The 27,589-nt window shown below is 42.3% G+C and overlaps 1 protein-coding gene across 2 annotated transcripts; it reads right to left on the bottom strand.

Annotated features, from left to right (window-relative positions):
• On the bottom strand, positions 1-27,580 carry Aladin (aladin WD repeat nucleoporin). Of its 2 annotated transcripts, none has more exons than XM_084594087.1 (16): positions 27,381-27,580; positions 26,480-26,604; positions 26,342-26,403; positions 26,107-26,195; positions 24,347-24,393; positions 22,661-22,819; positions 18,853-18,936; positions 17,559-17,679; positions 15,032-15,156; positions 13,849-14,157; positions 12,207-12,274; positions 10,144-10,207; positions 9,443-9,527; positions 6,773-6,907; positions 3,939-4,001; positions 1-1,192 (listed from the first exon to the last, which is right to left on the bottom strand). In XM_084594087.1, the coding sequence occupies exons 1-15, from the start codon at positions 27,495-27,497 to the stop codon at positions 3,981-3,983; spliced, it is 1,611 nt and encodes a 536-aa protein (XP_084450213.1). In that variant the 5' UTR covers positions 27,498-27,580; the 3' UTR covers positions 1-1,192; positions 3,939-3,980. The 2 variants fall into 2 exon arrangements, with proteins under 2 accessions (XP_084450213.1, XP_084450212.1); XM_084594086.1 differs by lacking the exon at positions 1-1,192 and adding an exon at positions 2,682-2,854.
• Between the last annotated feature and the right edge of the window lie 9 nt (positions 27,581-27,589).

Consider the following 27,589-nt stretch of genomic DNA (forward strand, 5'->3'; position numbering starts at 1 on the left):
ATCAATCTCCACTAATCTCCAGATTGCTGTACAGCCTTAGCTGTAGCAAGCATGGCTTATTTACCAGTAGAGTTTAGAGTGAAAAAAACAAAACAAATGTGGGCTCCCAAATAATTTTGGAATAAAAATCGGATAACACATTACATGCAGAGATGCTAACTTGGACAGTGTACCTGCATCTTCAGACATGTTGCTGTTCGAGCATATGAACAAATCTGGTGACGATAGGTTGCCGAGACAAGGCACTGTGATGTCACGTCAAATGTTGTTCTACTGTTTGCATGTCTTGCATCACAGATGCAGATATCTGTTTAGAGACTATCCTTAGAGAAACGTAATGATTAATGCAGTTTTATTTTTACTAGCCTTTAGAGAAATGTATACCTTTAGCATGTGGTGTAAAGAAGAGATGGCATCATTCATATGATGTATGGTGCAGGGGCACCTAAGGTGAGCAGTATTTATCCACCTCTTTCTGAGCGTATAACACATTATGTTTATTAAGGGTAATTTTGCTGTACCATGAGTGCCTTCTGCAGATGAATGAAAAAATTGAAAATAAAAACAATGAAAAATGTGAGCCCTTCTTCAATAGAGAAAAAGCCCAGGCAGTAATTTATTGTCACTTAAACACGTTCACTGTCATGGTCATTGCAACAGGTGATGCTTCATATACAAGCCATGCAGGTACAACTGCCGAGTCGTTCAATAAGACCATGGATTAGCTCAATAAGTACAAGGAGCCACAAAAAAGCATATATGCAAGATTCCTATAGCCATCTGTTGGTACCTCAAATAGCTAGTTTCGTCAGTGGGCTACTGTTTGGTCATGCTGCAACCACGAGAGGTTAAGGAGTGGATCACCAGTTGCTAAAAACGCATAGAGATTAAGGCTAAGAAATTGCCGCTGCAGAGTGCACGTTGAAATGCTGTGTAAACAATCACTTCTGGAATGCAGCTCTTTGCACAAGGTTTTGCGGTTGCATTAGAACTTTGCAACCAGAGGGCAGCCACGACAGTAACCATTAAATGTGCAGGGCTAAGTGCAGCTCAATTTATACAGACAGTCCTGCCGCACTGAGTGATGCAGGTGGAGCTGGCAAAATACACTGCCAGAGCAAGCGAAGTCGACGACCGTATTCATCTGTACGCACAGCCGATGTGACAGCAACTGTATAAGGACTCTGGTTGGCTGTGGCAAGAAACAGATGTTGCCGTTGATGCAAGCAGTGAAAAAACTAAATGAGCCATGTGAGCTGACACACGCAGAGCGAAAAAACTACAACACTCACAAATGTGCCACAAAAGTGCACTGCTAAAAGTGCAGTGACAGGAGTTTCTCATGCAGTGAATTCTGCTAAGGGTTCAGCCCTTCCTGATAAGGTTCCTGGTAAGTAAAATAAAGCACCACGATAAAAAATACACTAATAAGGGAGCAGCCAAATTCCCGAGGCTGAGAAACAAGGATGTTGCCCTTCAAATTATAACCACTTATTAAAAAGGATGCTTCTTATCTTGTAAGCACTCAAAATACTACCCCTTGATTATGACCATGCATAACTTTATAGCTCCTGGAATTCCATGGCACACAAAGCTACCCCATCAAAATTACTGCATTCCCACTGCTGAACTACAGGGTCCTGGCTTTGGTCTTTCATAAAAGATTTCAGGTAGTGGCTATCACCCTCTTTTACAAATAATTCAAGCCCACCTAGAAAGGAAAGGTATTTTAACAAATACAGATAAAAAATGTTTTTGGAGTTCAGGACATAAAAAAAAAAGGTGAACTTAGTTTATAATTTTTCTAAGAACTCATCAGGTGTGCAAAAAAAAAAAGGAGGGGGTTAAAATGCTAAACTATGCCAAAATATTACAATCAAAGGTTAAGAAACATCAGGTGAAACAGCACAATAAAGAAAAGAATCCCATAAATACAGTACTTCTCTTGCATTATGAACGCAGCGATAAAAAATTGGGGAGATTTAAGTTTTGCTTTTAAGGGTAGGATACCACAGCGTTAACACTCATTCACATACCTGCACTTTGCTATTTGCTCAATCACTAATTCCTTAATCGTTGCTTCTGTTATCTAACACATACTCAATAATACACGGTTGTAATTTTGCATATTAAGTGATAGAGCACCTGGCATATGTATAAAGCCCTGCTTTATCCAAGCCACACCTGAGCCTAATGTGCCTGTGTGGCCTAGCAGTAGCACATCTGATTTTGCATTCAAGGGCTCCAGAGGGTTCGATTCTTACTTCCTGCATTCTTCTGCCAACTGGGCCATGTCATGAGGTCTTTCGATGTCCTATAAACAGCCAATCAATCAGTGTCTAGCCATCTTACTTGCCAACTACCACCTGCCAGATGCATGCTTATGATGTGTTGCTGACAATGCTGATGCCGACAGCAATGTCAAAGCCAATGTTGATGCCAATGTCACTCCTAATTTTCTGGACAACGGAGGCTTTAACACCATTGCATCAAGGTCCTGGCACTTGCAGTTTCTTTACATACTGTCACTACTTGGGGTCCCCAGCTTAATGCACATCATGATAACAGGTAACCTGAAGCATGCTATGTGCCCAAGTTTTGCACGGCGAATATTTTCTGCCTTTTCTTTAGCTCTTGGGACAGTAAAGGCACATATCTAGAGATGACAATATGTGCCTTACTATATTTATATATACATAATATTTTATTTCAATTAAAATGCCCGCTTACGAAAAACAAGAAAAAATTCAAGATATAACAATTATTATTTAACAGGCCTGAGATGAGAGAACCATTTATATAGAGACTGTGAACCAAGATTTTTGAGGCCACATGTTGAAACTGCAATCTTCACCTGCAAGAAACAAAGACACCATCAAAAATGTTGCACAGAAAAGTTATTTGAGTACACAAAATGAGAAAGTACAATATAATATAGCTTCGTTTCACTTGCGTAGCTTGCCATTTTGGTAGGAAGGTAAAATGGTGGCCCAAAATATTAGCGCACTTATCCCAAAAGCAAGCCAACAAGAATGAACTAAGGCCACAGGTCTCCTCAAGCCAGTGTCGTTTCTTGAATGAATATCTTTCACCAAATCACAAAGCAAGCATTATTATTCAGCCACCTAGCTTACATGTTGTAAATGCACTCATGCAGCAAGTGTACCACTTTTGAATACTAGCAGATAGCTTAGGCCCACAAGAAAACAAATCCACAAGAAATAGTATAATTTAGTCAGCTAATAAATATTAAACAACTGCTTGCAACACAGCAGTCAGCAACACGGCTCTAACAACCAGTGCGTGGCATTTGTAATTGGACTACTTTGCCTATCCTGTTGCTCGAAAAATATCTGAGTGAAACCTTTACAAGCTAGAGAAGCGACCAACACACATCATGCTCATTAAATCACAAGCCCATCACCATCCCTGCCTTTCACATCGCAAACTTGGTGCATTTATTTCTTCCAACATAGGCACTGCTGCATAGCAAAGAATTCGTAGAATGCTTCAAGACGAAATATAGGAGGAGAAGCTGGCTGTTCTCAACTGCTGTAAGATGCTGACCTTGAAAAGTTCCCAAGGACAACACACGCCCATGTTCTTGCACACATTTCTGTGCTTTCCTGGCAGAGAGTTATGCACGGCCATCATTTTCTACGAAATCATGCCATGCTGCCCTGACCTAGGCCCGTATTCCGAGTTTGCGTCATTATTGAAGTGTCGCTATCTCACGTGACCTCGAGTCATCTGATTGGTTGAAACGCCGGAACTGGGTGTTGCCAATACGGAACCAGAAGAGGTGGCCACATCATATTCTCCACCAATCAGATTACTCGAGGCTGGGAAGATAGCGACACTTTCGATAACGACGTAAACTCGGAATATGGTCCTATGCAATGGCAAGACAAGGGGCCATAGTAATGAAGGCAACTTACCTTCGAATTCCAGCTGTCGATGAGCTTGCTGCTCGGTGCTCCTTAGGCCATTGGTGGTAAGTGCTGCGAGAGACGGCTAGTAAAGTGTCGATGCTTACCTTGTTTACTTTAGCTGAAACTTGAGGTCCTTTACCATTTAAAGCCTTCTCTAGGCATTTTTAACTTTACTACATTGACTGTGAAAGGAACGCATTTAAGGCACATGTGGCACGTGAAATATTACTGCTTTACTCACTTTCAGTTAGTGACGTGGGGACTACAAAGGACAGGAATTAAAAATTTTATGAAAGGCTAGACGGCTATTAAGTATTCTCAAACTTTAACAAAGTAAATGATGAAGGCGTGGGTATACATTACAGGAAACAGCACTGGACACATAATGCACACGTTACAGCTGCCTTTAGTTTGACAATCAACCAAATTAATCCAGAGCCACGGGCTGTGCCAAAGTTCATTGCAATCAGCAGGTATTGCACCATTACATTTTCTAAAACCTTTGCAATGCTTCATGGTATTCTTTGACCTGCTCCTTTCAATTCTGCAGACTGAGACAAATTAATAAGAATTTGCATGCAAGATAACAGAAATGAATATATACGAAGGCATTGAATGCTTGCTACAGGAGAGCAGAACATGAACCATAGCTGAAAAAAGTTACATTTGAGTCATCAGTGAATGCAGTGACAAATATTTTGGTCAGAGTTCCTTTTCTACCCCACCTTCCCCAGGTCTTTCCCAAACCAGACTGCTAACAGTGCAGTCACCGAACCTATGTTTCACATTTTTGTGGTGCATATACACCTCGTGCCAGCACCGTTTTGAAGCCTTTGTGCAGCACAACTTCTACAAATCTGACATTTCGCACAGTCTTATTTTTGACAAAGACCCTGAAAATTTCTTAGCAGTGGAATTGCGCATGAACAAACTGTTGCTTATGAGGTGTGGCACATGATCGCAATGGTTGATGAGATCGGCTAAGGGTGGCACAAGCAGTGCGCAGTGGATTCAAGCAGTGTTGCTGGGGTGAAGACTGAAGATAGAAACGGCATTTCCGAAGGTAGATTAGGTAGGTGTTTGGTACGAGTGGCTTCTATCCAGGCTACCTGGTTTCTTGTACCTCTCCGAGACATTTTCTGTGCCACATCACCTTATCTGTGTCTCAGCGTGCTCTTGGTTTAAATGTGAACTCCCGTTTTCTGTACCCTCAGTACTGCACTCTCGAGAGCTTCGGCGTAGTCTTTCTTTTTTCCTCCCTTCATTCAATGAACGCACTGTGAGTATTCCAGGCATTGGCCTCATTTTTCTTTTTGCACTTTGAGAACAGGTAGTTTAACAGTTATTGGCATGTCATGCACTGTGCTTCAACCCTCCTGAGAAAAACAATGAAGTCTCATTGAGAAACATTCTAGCAGAATTCCATGCAAATTTTGCTGTGCTGGGCCTCCAAGGCAAACTCGTTTTTGGTTAAATGGTTTCACCACGCTTACGATTTCTAAAGTGCTTGCCCTGCTGGCATTCTCAACTTTGGCACCAGCTGGAACAATCAAGTTAAGAAAAAGTGGCTAATGTTTGTGCATATGAAAATGTGACCCTTGCTAATGAAAACATTATTGCTGGCATCTTTATCAATTCGACAAAACAAAGGTTTTCAACACCTTCTATGTTGAGTCAGTACCCTGCTGGTCCGGGCAACTGCAATTTGCATACTTTTCAAAAATTTGCGACTATGCTGCTGCTGACAAATTGCATTTTCGCACTTCTGTCTCAAATGACACGTCCTTGACAGCCAGAGCTTAAGTGTGACTGCGGCATGGCACTTCAGGTGGCTGGCAGGCTGATTTGGGTGACGCGCCCAATTGCACAAGGCTCAGTACTTGCCCACAGAGACAAATGAAACGGCACAGGCTCATGACAACCGTGAATGATAGATGACATCAGAAGCTTCGTCCTAAATCACTGAAGTTGCTGTTGACAGCACCAACACTTATTTTTAGATGAATAATGCAAGCCTTCCTTCTTTGCCCATTCATTCTTTTGTCAGGATGGCCAGTCTCTTGTTGGGCTTATGGCGGCTCCTTTCTTTTTCCTCACAGAAGACAGGTATGGATACAGTCAGGATAAATGCATTGAACAGCTTTAGGAAGTACAAGAGCAATTTTATTTCGTTGGTCCAGATTACTACACAGTACCAGTCGTAAAGTTGCTTCTTACAGATGTAGCGGTGAGTTTCAGTCACTCGATTCTTTCTTGGAATAGCTATCTGGGTTTGTCTATTTCAGTTGCATTGATCCCAGGCTAAAATAAAGATGGGACAATAAGATCTAGCTATTTACCTTCTTCTGGAAAGATTTGTTGTTCATACCAAACACTGCTGATTGACAGCTGATTCGTATTTAAGTATTTGAATTTCGGGATTATAAGTAATAATCTTGATGAACAAATCATGCATACTATCATGGCATATCTCTTAACTCTTTTGGCTCATGGCCCCCTATTATCTGTCTGTTTCACTTCCTGCTGGTAAGTAAGCGCAACCTTATTTTCTTTTCATTTTCACTATAGTTTCGAGCAGAGTTTACCCAATTATGCCTGTGAAGTCTTAGCTGCTTTTTCTCTCATTACGCCCGCGACAACACTTCCATTTAGTACACAAGTTCCCTTATACACTACTGATCTCTTGAAGCCACTGTTGGGGATTGCATCAAGTCAATCAGAGCTGCTTGTTTTGCCAATTCCCCCCCCCCCCCCCCCCTTCTTTCTCCCTAGTGAAAGCTACTAAGCCACTCAGCTGTCTGATATAAAATTAATAAACAAAAAATAAAAAGACAGCTCACCTGCTCCTTTGTGCTGTAGAGATGTGGTGAGCCAAACTGTGAGGGAGGGAAGCTGGCTTCTTTACCCACAGGGTCAACGGGCAAGATGGGGCAATAGTAGAGGGGCACATGGCTCACCCATCCACTGCTCCAGCACTGAAAGAAGAAAATATCCTTAATCCAAGGAAGGCAACGTTACAGGGAAGAATTTCAGAAAACAACTGACAGACAATACCTTTTGACCCCTCTAATTATGGGTTCGCACGACACGGTGTGTGGGGTTTAACTTCATGTAGTTAGTTGCATATGGGTTATGAGAAGGGCCATTCACAATGGACAGCTCCAGATTAAATTCGTTAATGCAGCATATTACACCAGTTATTTTGCACTTCCCCTCTTCGAAATGTTGCTGCCGCCTCAGGGATTCGATCCTGTGACCTTAGGCTAGAGGCTTGAGCCACTGAGCCGAGAAAGAAAAGTGCTCTAAGCAAACGTGCGGAAACATTTTAGAAGAATATCGTGCCAGTGTATTACCTCTCTCCAGAATAACAAGTATGCAGTGAGAAGTTGCCAGTGTTTCCCCCTTCAGAATGACCAGGCTAAATCACGTTGAGAACCTCCACACAGAAGTGGTCACGAGAAAGGAATTCTTTTCAATTGCCTGGGTCAGTACAAACATTTTCCCATTTTGCTTCTACTGAAATACAGCCTCTTCAACTATCGTCAGATCTCATGATCTTGAGCACAGCAGCTGAACAACCCAAGTTCTCTAACTGAACTGTCATGACAAGTGGTGCTCGGATTTAGGATGATGGTTATGACCAGCCAAGAGTCATTGCAGTAAAGGAGCCTCATATGCCAACGGAGGCAATGCATATTAGCAGTGTGACCGGCATTATGCCCACTTTCTTCTGTAATTTTTACAGGACATTGCACTGCAAGCCTATTTCGTAGAGCCAAGCCATCAATGGCCAGATTATATACAAACTGACAAAGCTTCAAAGGCCTGTGAATCTGGTATGTAGCACTCCCCAACCAGCACTTCACCTTTTTAACCATGACAGCCAAAATATTTCCTTTCTTTTTCTCCAGCCTTTTGTAACCTATTCCCTTCGTAAATGACTAAGCTTAAGGCTGCTGGTTTGCAATCATAAACTCTATCTAACACAAAAGCAGGTTGAAGACTGTTCACGAACAAAAGATACAGCCAAAATATACTGGTCTCCTGATGTGAAAAGCATTATGGAAAGTGCAGTGTTTATGCACAGCTACCTCAAAAGTGACAGCAAAAAAGTGAACTGTGTGGTGCCCACACAGTAGAAAAACTGCATGAAAGTTCTAACCTTCAAACCTTTGGTAGCATGCGGATTTTAGACTGCTGCTAAGTAAGAATCAATTACATTCACTCAGCAATTAAAGTTACTGGGGGCTAAACTAATAAATTAATCTCAAGTTTGGATGTTTTGAAAGAAACAAAATGTTGTTTGCACATGCAGCAAATCAGCACCAAATTACCAGACTTAGTCCTTTATTGTAAAACTCTCAAGATAAAAAAAAAAAAAAAAAGACAAAACTTATTAAATAAATGTGAGAGAAAGCCCGCACCAAACCAGAGGTTATCGCAGGCAAAAACCAATTGAAAATAAAAGAAAATGGGAAACTTCCAAGAAAAACTTTGAAACGCCAATTAGAAAAAAAAAAAATCTATGGCACAGATTTCGGGCGACAAAAGTGGTTTTTAGGGCAGAAAAAGCCCCTCTACAAAATGAGCCATTACAGAAATTAAAAAAAAAAAAAAAAAAAAAACAAGACTGGATCCAGCAGGCCAAGAAACTTAATTTACTTATAGTACTTATATGTAAGTACTTATATATATACTATTGTGTCTGTGTTCCCGTAACAATATATATATAATGTTTAGTCCTGTAAGCTATCAAGTGGAGAGTATATCAGTGAAAATTTTAAGCTCTTCTGCATTGACAGCAATCTTTTGCAGCAAGACATCTTGCAACATACCTTCTGCAACTGCAACACTTAGGAATTCGGCCATGCTTTAGAAAATAATCTGGGAAATATGATTTCTGAAATGTTTTAAGGATCTAATATCCGTTTGTCTAAAATGAATAAGAGAAGTTATATCGATAATGCCGACTGCTTATCAATAATGTCCATATCAATATTGTCAACATCTCCATGCTCAAAACATTCAAGGGTGAGGCATAGTAGGTGCTAAAGAAAGAACTGAGAGCCAGGGAGCATTCTGCTCCCTTTTACATACTTTCACCAAGATATTGCGTTGCTACTCAATGATCAAAATATTCAATGTATGCTGAAAAGTATACCTTAGAGAAATATATAGTACTAATAAGCACAGTAAGAAACAAGTTACTGTACTACATGTGTAAAAAAAATGCACCTGTAATGGCACTACGTCAGTTCATAAATACAAGTGCTATTATAAGTAAATTAATGGCAATGTATTAAAAGAACAAATTTGATTTCAGCACCCTCATTTCATGCACACTTGAATAGATGTATGCAAACCAATCGTCATTGTGCAAACCACACAGTGCACTAAGAGATCTAGAGTAATTGCTTTGAATTTAAAGAAATGAAAATTTTTTTCTATAGCCTCCCACTTAGTTCTGATAGCCACTGTACAAGCACAACTGTGCAGAAGCAGATACTTACCACAGTGAGCAGCGAGCCACCTTCAAATCCATTATAGAAGCTTATCAGCTGAACAGATTCACCAGGTGGGCCAGAAACAAAGCCACTACACAGAAAGGAAAGCATAATAACTAGAGTCTTGCACAGTGCATGAGAGATGAAAGTCTCTTGATACATATGCGACATCTTTTCCTTCTTCACACCTAACACAATAGGTAAACAAAAACCCATTCAGCAGAAAAAGGTTGGCCTAGTTTTGGAATCTTCACACCTAACACAATAGGTAAACAAAAACCCATTCAGCAGAAAAAGGTTGGCCTAGTTTTGGAAAACTATCACTTCTATTGAAGCTGACTGAAGGCACAGTTAATGAAATATGAAATGTAGCTGAAATAAAGTGATCTCACCACAACATTTCCCGCAGCAAAACAAAGCGTACAAACTTTAAGTGACAAACACAATGTGCTGAATAGGGAAACCAGAGAGTCTAACTGATCGTCCCTTGGCTACATTATGAAATTAATATGGATCCCCACCGAAATTTAAAGATACCACTTAGGACTCTGGAGGTTGAACTAGCGATTTCGTGGTGCTCCAAGCAGATTGGCAAATCCTCAGGCCAAGTAGAACAGACATTCAGCTAGGGACTACCACTTGATGGCAGCTCAATTTCTATGCTTTCCCCTCAACTCCCATGCAAGAATTGTTTTGCAGGGACTCACATGGGAAAAAGCTCGAAGGTAGGTGCAGTCCGGGTCCTAAACAAGGCAACATATTGGCCATGGTCTGCAAAACAAAAGTTAACAAGAAGCGGTGTAGCAAACTCCTAACATCGGCACAGCCAATGTTCCAAAAATATGCACACAATGATTCATCTGGCTATGGACACTTCGCCACCAACCACATTAAATACTGCAATGGCAAACATCCTGAGTAATTGGTGGTAGCACAGGCTGCTGTCTTTAGTATTTCCCTTATTGCATAAAATTTGAAGTGAAAAAAAGTTCACAAGGTAGACTTAGTCGTAAATATGGTACTTCTTTAAGTGAATTCAGCATAGACCGATAAGAAAACACAGAGAGGACAAGGCAGCATGTGCATTGTGATCTTTCGTGCGTGTTCATGACTTTTTGCACTGAATTCACCTAAAGGTAGAGAAGAACGTCAAAATGTACACTTAGCATGTATATGCTCTTATAAATAGGTAAACTGCATGCTCCATGCCTCGCCAATGCAGACAACATTTAGAAGAACCAGAACTAGTCCCTATGCTTGCGTCTCATTAACTGGGAAACTATCTTTCAGAGAATGCACAGTGCAGTAGGCTAAAGCAAGCACTGCGATGAATACGATGCAGAAATCCTACTTCGCAGCAGCAAATGAGTTAAGCTTGTTTCTCAGTTCCCCTGCCGAGCATGCTGGCGGCTGATGCGATCTGTGGCAGCAGAGCTTTTGCACCAGAGGTGAAACACCTGTCAAGCCCAGACCACGCTACAGCAGAGGAATCTTAAAGGTCAAGAACTAAGATTACATCGCCTTTCATAAAAGATAAAAAAAAAAAAAATCGAAAGGTCACAAGTCACGCGGTTGCACCAAATGGGCATTCTTCTCACATAACACCCCTGGGATGTCAGTTCCTGTGACGAATGTGATGTCAAATCTTTGCCTGCTAAAGTGGCACACAGCATTTTCCAGTTTTCGATAGGCCAAGGCAGAATATTTACTGTGCTGTCACAACCATCCCTTGGTGACAAGCTGATGGGTTCAGTCCTTAAGTCGACCGACAAGTCAATGAGACAGAACAAACAGAGATGCTACAAGAAGAGATGCTTTCATGGCTATGTAAGCTCAGCGTCTGCTTGTGCCCGGTCAGTCAATGAAAGCTGGGGAACGCCGGAAATGAGTGTGGTGAAAACACTCCAAGGGTGGACATCTGGCCACAGTGAAGCAATAAGCAACTGGTGGTGTGCCTAAAAAAAAAAAAAAAGAAAGGAAAGAAACCCATCTCCTAGACAAAGCTGCATGACTAACATACTTCCATTGAAGTAAATGCACCAGCTACCACTCTTTCTGAATGACTAAGAGCAAGAAAGCTGCTTATGAACGTGCAGAAAACTGCCTGCGAGCCGCATAGTACCATGAAGGTACTACGAAGCACATCGACAATGGCTAGCATAAAGCGTAAAAGGATGAAGCACAAGTTCTGTGAGTACAAGCAGCAATGAACTAGAAGTAATCTTGGTGTAGGCCCTGACAAGTGAACAGTTTCACTTGTTCTTATAACAGTGAGAAATGGCTTAACATTGCCCATTTGCCACTGCACAATCAACAAATGCCTGGCAGTGCATGGTCCAATATGAAAAGACAGAAGCAGCCCTCTTCCTGCAGTTTAGAAATGCCAATGCAAGAGACGTGGTCATCAACGATGAGATATCAGTGGTTCAAACACCACTGGTGAAGGTGTTATCAATGCCAAGCCAGCCATCCTTGCCACCTCCCATGATACACTAGTGATGTGGGACAGACCTCTCTACAGGTCTCACTCTACTTTCTGTTCCAGTTGCCACGGCTAGTGAGGAGCTGTAACCAGCGCTTCAGTTTTTTGATGACAAGAGCAGCTGACAGAGTGTACCTCAAGTAGCTCGGCTTTGTTTACATTGAACACTAATGCTCGATATGCATGAAGGCAATCCTTTATTGCCAACTTGTTTACCGAAAACATTTTGTTGCTTTTCTTGGATGTTTGTTTTGATGAATGACCCACTTTAGTGGACAACAAGCTCACCTCTGAATGAAACAGCCAAGCGCTCTCCATGCTTATCCCAGGCCATGTTCTGAACCAGGCCTCCTATCCTGCGAAAGAAAACACCAAAGTGAATCCCAAATTCCAAGAAATCCCTTTTCAACCAACAACACCCCCCATACAGGTATGGGGGCTGCTGTATTACAGATGCAACAAGACACATCACAGTGCTAATCATGTAGTAGTACCGGGCCATTCTGCCGAATCAGGCCAAGGAAAGGGACAAGACTCAGCAGTAACTGAAAAATGAAAAGCTTCTATTTCAGAGAGGGGTTTCTGTCATCACATCACACATCACACATCACACATCACACACCACACACCACACCACACACACACACACACACACACACACACACACACACACACACACACACACACACACACACACGCACAAATACAGTTAAAAAGAAACAGAACCAGTCTACAAAACATCCTATGGCCAAGAGGGTGCTTGTCATTCTGCCAACAAACCACACAGCAGAAAACAAAGCTAGTATTTTAGCGTGTGGCTGCATTAAAAAGGTTAGCAGCCTCCTATACACATCTGTGTGGGCCTAGGCAACATTCATTTTGTTCTTTCCAAAGCCTTGCCATACATTTCTGTTCCGCTCTGTATTAAACAAATCAGACATGTGGCAGGTTTACTAAAACGAAGACGCAAATGAGATTCCCATTAATATCAACTAGGTACACTCAACTGAAGCCGAGGTCTGTACCTAATTATTTTTCCCCCTGTAGAGAATGTATTTAGTACTGGTGCTAGCATTTTTATCAGGTGCAGCATGGGTAGGTGCATCATTACATGGGCAAAACCCCTCGATAGTTTTTAGCCATATGGCTACAAAGGAAAGATATACAGCTGTCTTGGAAACATTATTTATCCTAGGCCCCAAGCCAACCAATGTTTCTGAGAAAGCTGGATACACTTCTTCAATAAGTGGCCACAGTATGCCGCCATATTGCTCCCTGGACTTTTTTTTTTTTGCATTTCGTGCTAGAGTGGTGGAAGCTGCAGCGGAGCAGGTTTTCTAGTAATCCAGAGAGGAAACGTTTGGACATCTCCCTCATCCAATGAAAAAGTGTAGAACTTTCCTATGAAGCCGTATGGCTGCTCTTGGGTGGATGTTAATGAGTAGTTACTCCCTAATTATAAAGACTGACCATTTGGTTATTTGTGGTTACCACATTGATATCTGCCAGGAAGCAAAACACACATCTATTAGTGACAAAAGCAGACTTAAAAATGCAGCATTTTTGTTCCCACCACATCATTTGAATTTGTGACATCAGTGATGGAAGCAACTCGGTGTTTACCTCTCAGAAGCAAATGGTGTTGCAGCCTAGCCTCAGAGATTTGCATACAAAAATCTGCCCTAACATCATCACAGTTGGCTGCTGAAAATGGCTAGCGGCAACGATATCTGTACTTCGTTTTTTGGTCTTCCATGGCTTGTAAAAATTCTATCTTCAATTAGTGCAGCCTCTTTAGGCATGACAACATAGTAATTAACTGATACATATACCACCTTAATATTGCTCTCAGTGTCCTGTTTAAAGTTTCAACCCATAAATTAAAAATCCCTATAGACCAGGACAGTGACAGCAGTCAGAGCACACTTACCTGACAGTTTCACCGGAAGGATCGTCACCCTTCTTCTGACCCTCGGCAGGAAGCACAAACTCCACCACACTGAGGTCGGCCACTGGCAGGCCCATGCCAAAGGCCACGTCTGGGTGCGGTGACCAAGTGGCATCTGTGGACCCTTCGCTGCCCTCCCTGTTTGGGTCGGGAAAGCTTAGTGCGTACAGGGCAGGCCTGTCAGTAAAGCTGCAGAGCAGCCAGCGACCATCAGGGCTCCAGCACGCCACTCGACAGCGTCCCTGCTGCGTTGACCACCGGTCAAACTGCCAGTGCTTGGTGCCCCACACCCTGCAACCAAGCAGGGAAGCACAGGTGGCACTGTTACCATTTCGACACCTGAGAATTTATTTACGAATACAGAAACCTCAACTATACAACCAGCGACAGAAGTAAACAAAGCATGCTCCACTGTTCAAGCAATATTCATGTGTGCCCTAAAAGAAATTAATAGCTAAAGTGACTTCGTGGCAACTATGCCAGCATAACCAGAGCTCAGTAATCCTACAAGTTAAAAGTTCCCAATAAAAATCAGACAAGATCCTTTTGCAACTTTATGGAGAGGGTTGGGTGCAGTAGACTGGTACCACTTACGAGCCTTAACTTAGCAGCCTTACAACAGCAAATTTAACTAAATGCTAGCGGTTGCTTTCGAGTGTCTTGCTTCACTGCTGAATGCATTGCAGAAACCAACTGCCACTTAATTTAAATAAATGATTATATTCCAATTATAGTATACTGGTAAAAGCCTTAGGCATCTCATGACAGGCAGCAGCTAGTTCCACAGCACTATTCGCAGCAGCCATCGCAATGCACAGAGAGCAGTGCATACTGGCAAGTAGCATATCTATGCACGAAGGGTGTCATTAACATGGGTACAATATATTCTTGCTTCTAGGTTACAGATAAGCTTATCCATCAACATTTTTCATGTATCATATTACGAATATATCGAACTATATTTCCCAATTCCCTTTTGACTTTGATATATCCAGGTCTGACTAGTACTATATAACAGGTTATAGAAAACCCCGTGCGCACATGAATACTAAGCTCAATGGCAACACATACTTGAAGCAAATTTCCCTCAAACTGTTTTGCACAAGAAATATGCGAAGAAAGAAAAAAATTATTTTTTGGGCTCGAAAAGTGGCAAAGCTCCCACCTGAAGAGGCTCTGTGGTGCTGTTGCTAGGAGGTGCGAGCCATCAGGCGACCAGCGAACCAGGCACACTCCACCACCGGCCACACGGGTCAGCGGGATGCAATCTTCCATCGTGACATTCCAGATCTGATAAACACACAAGCAGGATGGCACTCAAGGGCGAAATGCATCTGCTCCCCTTTCAGCCAACGCGTGGCATTGACCGATTACTTCAGAAATACTTCCCGAACGAGGACTACTGTCAGCACAATAATCACTGAAAAAGTTAACGCAATGGTGGAAGCGTCGCAAAGTTGGGTGAGCTAGCTCTAGCCTTATTGAATCTTGCTGATGTTAACCCTACCCCACCTCAAGCTTAACAGCTCTTCTTGAATTTGTAGTGATGCAATCAGGGGTAAGTGCATAAATATGTCTCTCGTTGCATGACAAAAAGAAAAGAGACAACAAACAACTCCTAGCACATACCACAACAGATCATGCCGCTGTCTTACATTCAAATTTATAGAACGAGTTCAACAGGGGAATGTTTCGCATTTGAAACTGCCACAACCAAGCAGCATGCAGAAGTGATGATCAAATTAATTAGACCTGGGGAACCACCAAGAGCAAAATGACTAGAATAAGAATGGGATGGAGTGCATTTTGCAGGTACTCTGAGGTCATGAATAACAATTTACCAGCATCTTTCATAAAAGAAATGTATGCAGCAGCTATATATTACTAGTACTAACCTACGAGGAAGAAACATGGGAACTAACAAAAAGCATCCAATTCAAACTGAGTGCAATGCACAGAGCCGCAGAAAGGAAAACAATTGGTGTAACTTTAGGAGGCTGGAAGGTAGCAGAGCGTATTAGAACTAACGTGAGTTGAGATCAGCCAAAAGAAATAGATATGGGCTAGATAACTGATGGTCGTCAAGAGCAAATGAATACAAAGAGAGTGCAAGCATAGCAGGGGGAATCGTAGAGTCAGGTGTGATGCAGTTGGTATAGGACAGGGTTAAACAGAGGGATGTAGGGGAGACCTTTGCCACAGGCAAAGGGCAAATTCGATACTTTCTAGGCGACAGTGTTAAATTTACTACATCTTTTCCATAGTCTCTTACGGCATAAGTAAAAAATAAACATCGAGGAGTTGAACTCTCCAGTGTAATCCAAAAACGACAATAAAAGTATGCCGATATTATTTTTTGGAATCCATTTTAACTGGGAAAGGCAACTGTTCCTGCTGTTCACTAGCAGCTACAGTAGGTCACACGGAAAAAAATAAATGCTCCAACCAATAATGCAATGAGACAATGGTATATTTTAGGAACTTAGTATAAAAGGCCGTACTAAATATAAAAGTCCCTAATCAGTGACTTCAAACCTGTCGTTGCAGATGTGGAGGCTCTCCACCTTAGCAAAGTTTTACTGGCTATGATGATGATGAAGAACAGCGCGAAGGGAACATGGAGAAGGACAGGAACGATGAGGACAAGCGCCTTGCCCTTCCTGCTTGTCTCCATGTTCCCTTTGCCCTATTCTTCATCATGAATATTAACCAACTTGCCCAACTGTCAGTACTGCTACACTGCTGGCTAATCTAGTGTTGCCTGCTCAGACTTAGGATCAGCTTGGTGTTGTCTTCAGTTAAGTAGGCTGTTTACATTGCATGAAAGGATACTGACAACTTCTGGAATGGTGACGAGAAGCCCTCAGCATGAAACCATGCATGACTGGCACTACAGTGTCCTGTTCCATCTTTCCACAAAAGCGACAGTTTCGTTGCCATCACCAGCACACAGACTACATAATGTGCAGTCCTCTGATTCAATAGAGATTGCAAGCAGAACATAAAAGAAAGCTTTTGGAACTAAACTTCCAAACAACATTTTTTGCTGCACGAATCAATTCCTTAACTTCAGCACTTGTTGCAACTGTACAATAACCTTCTGTAAACATAGCTCTTAATATGACTGTTTATGTGTTTATTCGTGTGTACCCAAAGACTGACTTGGGGAGAATAAAAAACATTTCACATACAGGTAAGCCTAAAAACAAAAACAAAGTAACAAAAAGGTAAATTAAAAACTACTGCTACAAAAGCGTCTCGTAAAAAAGAAGAAGCCAAGATAAATGCTGTGCCACTTTTGTCTGCATGGGACATAATAATATTTCACTAATATTTTAGCAATGAAAAACAAAAGGTCCGAACACCTAACATCAGCACAGATGCAAGCACACATATTCAAGGGAACCTTCATTTGTTTGAAACTTTTTGCAAGAATGAAAAAAAAAAAAAAAAAAAAAAAAAAATATATATATATATATATATATATATATATATATATATATATATATATATATATATAAGGAAAGAGTGGCGTACTGAATCTAAATGTGCTTCAGTTCTAAGTGCCAATCTCTAGCTCGATTGTCTGCAAGGTTGAGAAAGAGAGGTGCCAAAGCCCGTGTGTTCATACTGTGTCAGTAAACATGCACAAATTTAAACATAGGAACAAGGAAAAAGGAGCCAGCCCTCACAAGAAGTGAGGAGTCAGCTGCAGACGCTGATGCCAAGAGTGTTCCCTTTGGGTGCCATGATATGCTGGTCACTGGATTGTGTTCAGGACGGGAAAGAAGCGATGCACATGCTGACGATGGCCTGAAAAAGAAGCACAAAATGAAAGATCATTAGTATGAGCTAGTCAACAGCTTTCATAAAACCCCACCGCACCGAATAAATGCAGTAGTTAGCGTTTCAGAAGTGGTAAGGCAGTATCAATTAGTCTTGAGACGTGTTTTGCATCACGCCAACAGAGGCCAGCACAGTGACAGGAAGCACCAACCTTAACAAGTCAGTGCGTCAAAAGACATTGTTTTGTGTACATCTAGAGCTGTGCAACCATAGCTGGTTTTCACTACATGAGTTCACATGTCTGCAACCTCATGACAAGAAGCAAATTAAAACAGAAAGTGAGCATGAAATTATAACACGAAATTTGTTCACCTAAAACAACATCATCTCACTTCAACTATACAATTTAACGATGAAAATGACATAAACATAGGAAAACAAGAGGGACAAGAAGAGCGCCTACTACCAACTGAGTTTATAGCGGACGTCATCTTTTATATGCTCATACATGGCATAGCAAGAACGAGGTACCATCTGCAATGGCTCTGATAATGTACGAGCGTATAAAAGACAGTGCTTTTCGAAATAAACTTAGTAGGTAATAGGCACTCTTTTTGTCCCTCTTATCCTCCTGTGTTCATGTTGTCTGGATCGCTCAAATTTATAGCATGAACCTAAGAGCCCTACAGCAAGTACTGCCTATGTTCACTTCTGTACCTGGCCAAGTAGCCAGAATTAGCTCCTGCGAACTTTGACCACTTCCCAAAATTGAACATCAAGCTCAAAGAGTGTTGTCTCAGACACCACAGCGAAGATTCGGCGCCAATCTCAGAAGGTGCCCTACGTGCTTCAAAAAAAGACTTTCAGGACCTATTCCTGCAGAGGCAGGAACGTCGGGAGAGCTGCACTGCACAAGGGTATGTATTTTGAATGTGATAGCGTGTAAATATAGATAAATAAAGCACTTCCTTGAAAACACAACTAGCTTTAGAACTTTTTGAATACTTGTTTTGTAATCATGTGCATTTTTTTAGGTTATGAGGTTTTTTCTAGAAAGGCCGAGCATGCCACTGCACTATAGTATACGAGAGGGCTGCCAGGGAAACTTCATACGCTAAAAGAAAAAAAAAACTATTTGATTTGCCACTGATAGCAACAGCGCTTGGTGAAGAAAGATGATACAGCAATGATATGACTTACCTAGGAATCAGTGATGTAGGTTCCACTTGCCAGATCAGGATTCCCTCCTGGCAGGCAACAGCAAGCACAGAAGTGCAGTAAGGTCTATAAGGGATAAGTAAAATTTAGGCTTAACATCGCAAACGAGCAGCGGCAAGACTCCTCCTTGCGCCCACTAATCGATCGCCTCAGCGGTGCCACCTCAGACCATTCACTCCAACTCTTTGTTCTTCGCGATGACATCCTATATCACCACAACCTTTGTCCTGAGGACCTCCGCTCCTGCTCGTCGTCCCCCAGCGTTTCCGCTCGTCTGTCCTCAGGAAACTACATGACCTGACTACCGCTGGCCACCTCGGTGTCTCACAACCGTACGATCGGGTCCGACGCCGCTTCTTTCGGCTCGATCTATACCGTAGTGTTCGGCGTTACATTGCCAGCTGCGACCTCTGCCAATGCAAGAAGCGCCCATCCACTTTACCTGCTGGCCTTCTGCAGCCTATCGACATACCCTTAGTACCTTTCCATCATGTAGGACTTGACCTCCTCGGACCTTTTCCGACGTCCAGTTCCGGCAACCGCTGGACCGCTGTTGCGACTGACTATGCCACTCGGTACGCTATCATGCGTGCATTGCCAACCAGTTGGGCCACCAATGTCGCCGATTTCCTGTCACAAAATGTCATTCTTCACCATGGTCTTCCATGCCAATTGCTGACAATCCGCGGCCGCTACCTTTTGTCCCGGGTAGTTGACGACACACTCCAGTCCTGTTCCATGCAGCATACGCTCACTACAGTGTACCATCCTCAAATGAACGGGCTTACTGAGCGCCTGAACAGGACCCTGACTGACATGCTATCCATGTAGTATGTCGCACCCGACCACCGTGATTGGGCATTGACTTGCCCTATGAAACATTTGCTTATAATTCGTAGTGGAATGACACCACAGGCTATTCGCCGTTCTATCTTCTATCTGGTCGACATGCTGCATTGCCATTGGATACACTGCTGCCGCCATCATCGGCCAAGCAACTATGGCTCGTGAAATCGCCCGCGAACGTCTCACTGCCTCCCAGACCTACCAGATGTCTGTTTGCAACCACCGGCATTGCCCAGTACACTATGCCCCAGGGTCAGTCGTTCTCGTTTGGTCTCTCTAACGGCATGCCGGTATTTCCGAGAAACTCCTTTGTCTGTACAACGGCCCTTATCGTGTGCTCCGTCAGGTGACCGACGTGACATATGAGCTTGCTCCCCTTGATTCTCCGATGATATCCACCCGCCCTGCCACTGACGGTGTTCACGTAGCTCGCCTCAAGCCGTATCATGCATCTGATCCATCTTCTACTTAGCACCGGGACAGTGCTTTCACCGCCGAGAGTTATGTCAAGGGACAACGATGAGGACAAAGTGCTGTGCTTGTGTGTGGAACGTGTGAAATGCGAGGACGACGAAGTGTGTGTGGTTCGTGCTGGGCGTCGCTGGCCTGAAGTTGTTCGTCTGCGCTGTGGTCAACTATCCTTATGTAAATATTTGTAAATACATCTACTCTTTGTGTGCGTGTATCTACATTACATTATGATGTCATTGAGAAGCCAACCAAAAGTATGCTGCTTTTCCAGGCAGCTACGAATATCAGAAACGTCTAAAAAATAAAGGTCAAGTGAAGTACAGCACCATTGTAACAATGTAATGAAGCTAGTGTGCAACTCATGCAGCCAGTCTGAACCCTGAAAAAAATAAATTATATATGCCTTAAAAAGTTTTTCTCATGGAGAAAAACAAGTTTGTAAATGGTCTTTCAAAATGCAAGAAGGTCAGCACTAGCAAGGTATTAAAATTTATATATATGCAACGTATCTGTCTGTGTTCATCTGTGAGGAGTTCAGCACCGTTGTGGGTTAGGAATGTGAGGTCTTAGACTGATTTTAGTGTACCCCATCTTCACAGAGTCAGAAACTGTGCTCAATGCAAAGGTGAGAACAGAGTGCTCAGCAGTGGCGTCACTAGGGTCACCCGAACCAGCTACCCCCCTCCCTCCCCCCCCCCCCTTGTTTTAAGCATCGGATCACAACTTTGTTTGTCCGTTCCTCTGTAGTAATCAGACTTGCCATTCCACTGAGAAAAAAGGCATTCCGTGCCTTTCGGCGTTTTGAAAGTGTGAGGTAGATGTATGACTGGATCGAGGAGCAAGAAAGGCACAGGAGATAAATGAACAAGACAAAAGACTGCTGGAGTGATACTGCCAGCGGTCCTCGCTTGGGAAAGAAGAATGAACTGCACGCACACACAAAGAAGCGATGCGGCGGCGAGGCCGCCGACGGGTGTCGTCTAACATGCTCCTGCACAGGGGTTGCCGATGGACGTGTTTTCAGGGATACACGCACGTACACAGGCCCGGTCCAACATTAAAATGGCGTGGAGTCTCTGGCATAAACTAAGGCATGTGTTTTGAAATACTCCTCACAACAGAATAATTCGTTCTACGAGAAGATCACACTTGCCAGTCAGTGTCTCAGCAGCACCAATGCGCGCCGTGTCGAGTCTTTACACAATAATTCATTTCACTGCACCCGGTGCGGACCGCATCCCCCTCGCAACAGCACTGGGGCTTGGGTTCGATATCTTTGTTGTAAGGCCTGTTTCATTGTGTGTATACTAGTGATGTGCTGCTCCTTGAGTTTATACAGCAGTTCACCCTAGGTCATGTACTTGAAGTCATCATCGGAGAGGACACCAGGAATAGTGTTAAAAGGTTGGTGTGGGTTGATCCCAATCTGAACGTCTCCAAAAGCATTGATTCCCGGGAGTTTTTATTATTGGTGGTGATGCCAAACTTCCAAAAGCAGGTCTCTATTTGCAAGTTTCTTGATCTTATGTCCTTTGCCTATGGCGTCAGTCAGTGTCTTTGCAACGGTGAATGGTGAGACATGTCATGCCACTTCTTCTAAATGATGACTGCGAATTACGTGAAAGCAAAGAAAAGTGGTCTTCGTGTTTAGAAAGAATTGGCAGTTTGGTTACTGCGCCCCTGTTTTAGAGAAAGAAAATGGGGTGAAAAAGAAGACCTAGCCATAAAAAGGTTTTGTTTTTCAACCACCATGGCAGCCACCTACCATGAACCCCAACAAGGGGATGTAACAGGAACTTGTAAGCAAGTTCTGCCCTGGCCAGCTTGCACCGCGTCTATAATGAAATGTGACCTAACGCAGAGTAGTTAGCCATACATGGTTAACCCTTGCCACCAGGAAAAAAGGAAAAGTCAAAGAAAGGAGCAGCAGAGACGACAATTGTAGGATAGAAGAAAGGAAAGTGAAAGATGGGGAGAACAGAAAAACTGTGACTGCCAATTCCCCCAGTCGAGTCAACCCCGTGGTGTCATCTACTCTGGGGCCAAAGTGGTATGTTGCCGAGGGGCCTTAAAGGTCCAAACATTCGTCATTGACTCAACCATCAGGATCCCCATTTCCTGGATACAATGATGCTACGCACAGCTAAGTGTGGGTGCTCAAGACCTATGGTGTCGCGCAGCACACCAAACACCTGCTTTACCAGGTGCCTCCTGTATGGTCATATTAGAGTGCTGAAGTTTGGTGTATTTATTTTTGGAAGCATTACTAACATGCAATAACTAACACAAAAATCCATCAAAACATATATAAAGTTGGTGCTGCAGGGCACATGCACCTTTTATGGAGAGTTTTTGTTTGCCCCTCTCTCCCTCCATCTCTTATGAACTGCTCATTTGTATGTGTAGCCACTGGCACACTCAAAGCTTTTAAAAGCCAAATTCAATGCAGAAAGGAATGGGAGAAATGGCATACTTCCAAGCCATGTCGGTGATGTTCCTCTGGGACCTGTGCTTCAGCATTGGTGCAACGCTGGCATCCGGACCATACACGCGAATCATGTCGCCGTGTGAGGCCACGGCAAACTTGGCACAGTGGGGGTGCCAGGCGAAGGCCCGCACCTGGCCCTTTGACCTGAGACAAAACACACTGGTTGGGAAAAAAAATATGGAAGATTCCTTTCTCCTGTAGTGGGTATAGTCTAGAGTATGATGATGATGGATGACACTCTGTTAATTGTGGGAACAATGTGAATAAAAGAAATATTTGTGAATTTGAATGCTGTGTTTCATAGTACGGTAAACATAATGGTTGAAACTCTGTCTTATAGTAAGACTGCTGTTTGTTTTTGTAGGAATTCACCATTTTGGCATTCAGAATGTGGCTATCTTACGACTTGACACAAAGGAAAGTTAAAGCTTCTGTACAAACATTAAAGGGTTATCTACTAGGTGTCACAGCTAAATCTAATCAAGGTTTTTGAATAACAATCAAACTGAGAACTGTATGAGAGCTGCCTGACCAAGTCTGCAGTATTTGTTTCCTTTGACATAGCTAACTTTATGATTACTCGTTTGAGAAACAAAGTGCCAATATTGTTTTTGTAAACAGTCTCTAAAACAGCTAGTTGCAAAGTGTCCATGAAGGTATGATTTACAAAGCTTTGTTTATTACAATGCTATCTATCATGTGACTAGCTGCTGGCACATATATCTTGTACCAAATGAGCATACAAAGCCCCGTTAGGCAGAGTGGACAAGGAAAAAAATGAATTCTGCTCTCTGAGACGTGTCTGGAGCACTGAAGTGGCACCGCCACATGGAAGGTATTTTTTCTATTTGCAAGCTATAGTTCTGCGCTAGTAAAAAAACAAAAACAAAACAAACAAACAAAAAAATCCTACTTGACGGAGACGGTAGCTTGGTGCAAACATTTTAGTTAGCCGTTTCTCAAGACGATAAATTCTGCATTGACACTTTCTTCCCTCATTAATTAGAAAGTTCGAAATTTAAATTAGTCTTTACTAATCAAATTTAGCAAATGAAAAAAAAAAAAAAGAAAGAAAAGGTACAGCAGAATAGGTCAGGTGACTCTCACTTCCACTAAGGTGGTTTCACTGGACTAGGACACCGTTTTTTAAAACTTGTTAACAATTCTAGGACACCAAGCATATTTTGTATGCCATACTAACTCCGCAAAAAGAACATTCAGAGTTGTGCATCTTTCAGGACAAATTTCCTATACTGCAAGCAAGTTCAATATTCTGAGTTCCAGACAGGAAAAGGTTTGCTTCGCATCTTGTCAACTAATTAGGTCCACTTTTGTAATAAAGAGAAAAAAAAAGTCCAAGGCTCTTCCTGTAGGAAGCTCACATTAACACTTTCATTCAACAAGTCTCAGTGGACTGCTATGATCCTAATTTAAGTAGTGGAGAGAGGCATTTATGTAATAACAAATCCTATTATGTCCATACAGTGCAAATGATGCATAATCTACAACATGGATATCCTTGCTGATCACCCTCATTGCACTCACGGTCAGACCGAGCATGCGTTAATGCTCCAGCAAAGAACGCACAAGGCAAAAAAAAAAAAGAAGTAATTTTTTGTCTTTCGTAGATATCTTGCAAAATTAACGAAAAAAAGCGAAATAGACACCCACCAGTCCAGAGCCAATGAAAACTCCTTGCACATATCTTCACTGGACAGCTGAAACAAGCAAAAGCCAGGATGAAACTCCAAATCTACAATATCATGCCGTATTTATAACACACACTTACAAAGAATTATGAAACGAATAATGTGCCTGTAAAAAAAAGAAAAAAAAGAAAGCAACTAAAGCTAACCTGCAGGGTGCTGGTAATGGTTTGTAGATTTTGGTAACAGGAAGAAAAAGGATGGTGTTGGCCACAAAAATTGCTGTGTTCTTGTTGGGAACATGTATGACAGCCATGGGGAAGTAAAAGGGATGGAGTTGAGGTATGGACAGGTGGAGAAAAGGTAGCATGTGAAAGAAGACCGAAGATAAAAGCCAAAGGCAATTAGCAAACTGGCTTTAGTAAAGCCTTTCCTACTTAATCTATACTTATAACTCGTATGAGCTCTGGTTAAGAGCAAAAATTACAGCTGTCCTCAGTGTCCCTTCAAAGTGCTATTTTTATCTCCATGCATTTCACTCCAACTTTCACGGTACATCTTCCAGACTCATCTATTCTGTAGAACTTCACGCCAAGTAGCATTTTGTTTCAGGAGGTGATTTTTAAATCTTCCTGTTTTGCAACCTGAAGGGGGGGGGGGGGTATTTCTATGGGCAACCTGTATGCATGATGACACAAGCTATACATCCATTGATGCTACAGTCGGATACAACTCAGGTTTGTAGTGACTACCCCACAAAATTTAAGGCAGCCCATTAGGCTTTTCTTGTTACCTAAACAAGAAGCGAGCTGCCAAAAGAAATTACAGGCTAAAGAATTATAATGCCTCTGGCTTGTTTGCTAAAACCAAATAAAAAAGCTGATTCCATTGAATGCTTTGCTTTATCCTGTGAAGAGTAATACATGGCATTGCAGACTCTGGCTCATATTTACCAATGGCTGTTTTTTTTTATTCTGTGTCTACTAAGCCTCTGCATTTGCTGGAGAAAAAAAAAAAATGCAAGCTGGTTTTTAGTCATTTGAGACAAATAATGAACGGTATCAGATATGTCAGTTTAGATATTCAGCATGCACATGAGTGGCTTTGAGACAGTATCTGCGGTATCATACTTGGTTGAAACCCCATTTTCTTTGATTAATTTGTGTGGTCTTATTTGCAATGAACAGTACACCAAAAAACTGTTCATTGCAAATGCTTTCGATTTGTCTTTTAGGGCATATATATATATGTCTCTCTCTCTCCTTCTCAAACACACACACCCATGCATGCACTCATAGAAACAAATATGCTTTTTCTAAATTTTCAAATGCTGCTTTGGTCCACAATCATTTGGGAAAAGATATTTGGCACTTTCACAGCAGAACCTACCTCCATGAAGTATGAAGCTTATTTTTGTGTAAACCATAGAACTTCTGAATTGAGCAATATTAATAATCACTAGCCAGACTATATTTACGGTTGAAAAAAATGCCTTCTAACTACTTTGTCCTATGCCAGCTAAAACTACCGATCCCAGCAAACTTCTTAATCTCCTCTCTCCATCCAACATTCAGCCACCCTTGAATACGTTTCTGATTGCTCAGCATCCCCCGTTACCCTCAAAAATGACTTGCTATATGCCTGCCATATTACAGGTCATCGATAGGATCATTTTTTTCTCTCCTTTAATGATTTTTCTTTTCATAACCTGCAGTATAGGTATGACCAGCAGTAGTAAGTAATGAAAACTTAACAAGTGTGCTTTACTGTCAAAATTCTGCTTACCATTAGGTGCGGGAAGTAAAGGCCCTGCTTGTAGAACCACCTTGTGCCCAGAAGAACACTCTTTGCCGCAAATCTCGCAACGGACCACACTGAAAATAAAGGAAAAAAGAGGAGAGTCAATATTTTAACTAGGCAAGTGTGCTAAACATTATTTATAAAGTGCACTGTCCTACATAAGTATTGCAGGAACATGTGATAAGTTCAAGCTCGACCTATATAACTACAGAGTGCTTACCGATGGATGAGTCGCTGTACTTTGATAGCTGCTCTAAGAAACCAATAAATCCTTTTTCCTTCCTGGAATATAAACGCTTGCCATTAGCACACCGACAGAAGTGAACTGCCATGCGAAGAGAGAGCAGAGAAGCCTTGCCATGACACAAATGCTTGCTTCCAAATAGACTCAGGCTGTTGAAGAAAAGCACTGGCAGCACCCTCCGCAAAACTAGGATGCCTTGCTTGTTCCCGGACCACGGACACACGAGGGTACGCTGAAAACTAAGAAAACGCACAGACATGCAAGGTAACTCCAAACTAAGAAAGTTTAACATTTTGCATTCCAGGGGCCAGCCCCAGCAAACGTAAGACAAGTCGAAAGTGGCTACTGGTCAGAAACACTCATCTGTTTTAATTGCTCTACTAACAGCATAAAAATACTAAGCAGAGCATAACTTGTTTTCAGCATTGCTCAACAGCATAAAAATACTAAGCAGAGCATAACTTCGTTTTCAGCATGGTAACTGTAACGAGAATTGTTACTTTGCTGACATGTGCAGCAATGAGTCAATGACTAAACAATCACGAGGACTGCCTTTGTGACAGGAGGCAACTGGCATGAAAAAGCAACAAGAAAGACGAATGAAAATGCGCGTCAGGGTTGTGGTACCTAGGAAACCATTACTGCATTCTGTGATCATGTAATTTGCAGAAAGAGCTTTATCACCTATTATTTGCACCAATTCAGTTTCTGCGCTAGTTGTGAGCAAATTCAGTATGGCAAGCGAAGCCGAATGAGATTTGTAGTGTCGAAGGGAGACAATATAGTCTACTAGAAACTCATGATCGTGTGCTGCGAAACGAGAGAAATTAAAGCACATCCCTCATGGAAACGAACACTATTACCAATTCACAAACAGCCGAAACTGAGCATTTCTTTCCTGCATACATATATAAAATAAACCCAGACAAATCATTGATTCGCGGTTTCGCGAGGAAGGGACAGGTACTGTGTACAACGCGAACATGCTCAAGACGTCCCAGCTCGGTAAACTCACTCGATCTGCGAAATCTTTGCAGTCTTTCTCTGTTCCAGCGTGTAAGTCGGCGCCTTTTTCGCACAGAGTAATTAGTCTTTTTCCTGGCGGTGGAGGGAACGACGACAGTGAACACATTTCGACGAACTACAGCGGGAAACGAGCAGGCTAGAGCAGACAAAATTAAACTTCGAAATGTCACATCACATTCCCGCCATTACAGATACGAA

This window comes from Amblyomma maculatum, chromosome 2 (assembly GCF_055883805.1).
Source record: "Amblyomma maculatum isolate TAMU_Amacu chromosome 2, ASM5588380v1, whole genome shotgun sequence".
Lineage (NCBI taxonomy): Eukaryota > Metazoa > Arthropoda > Arachnida > Ixodida > Ixodidae > Amblyomma > Amblyomma maculatum.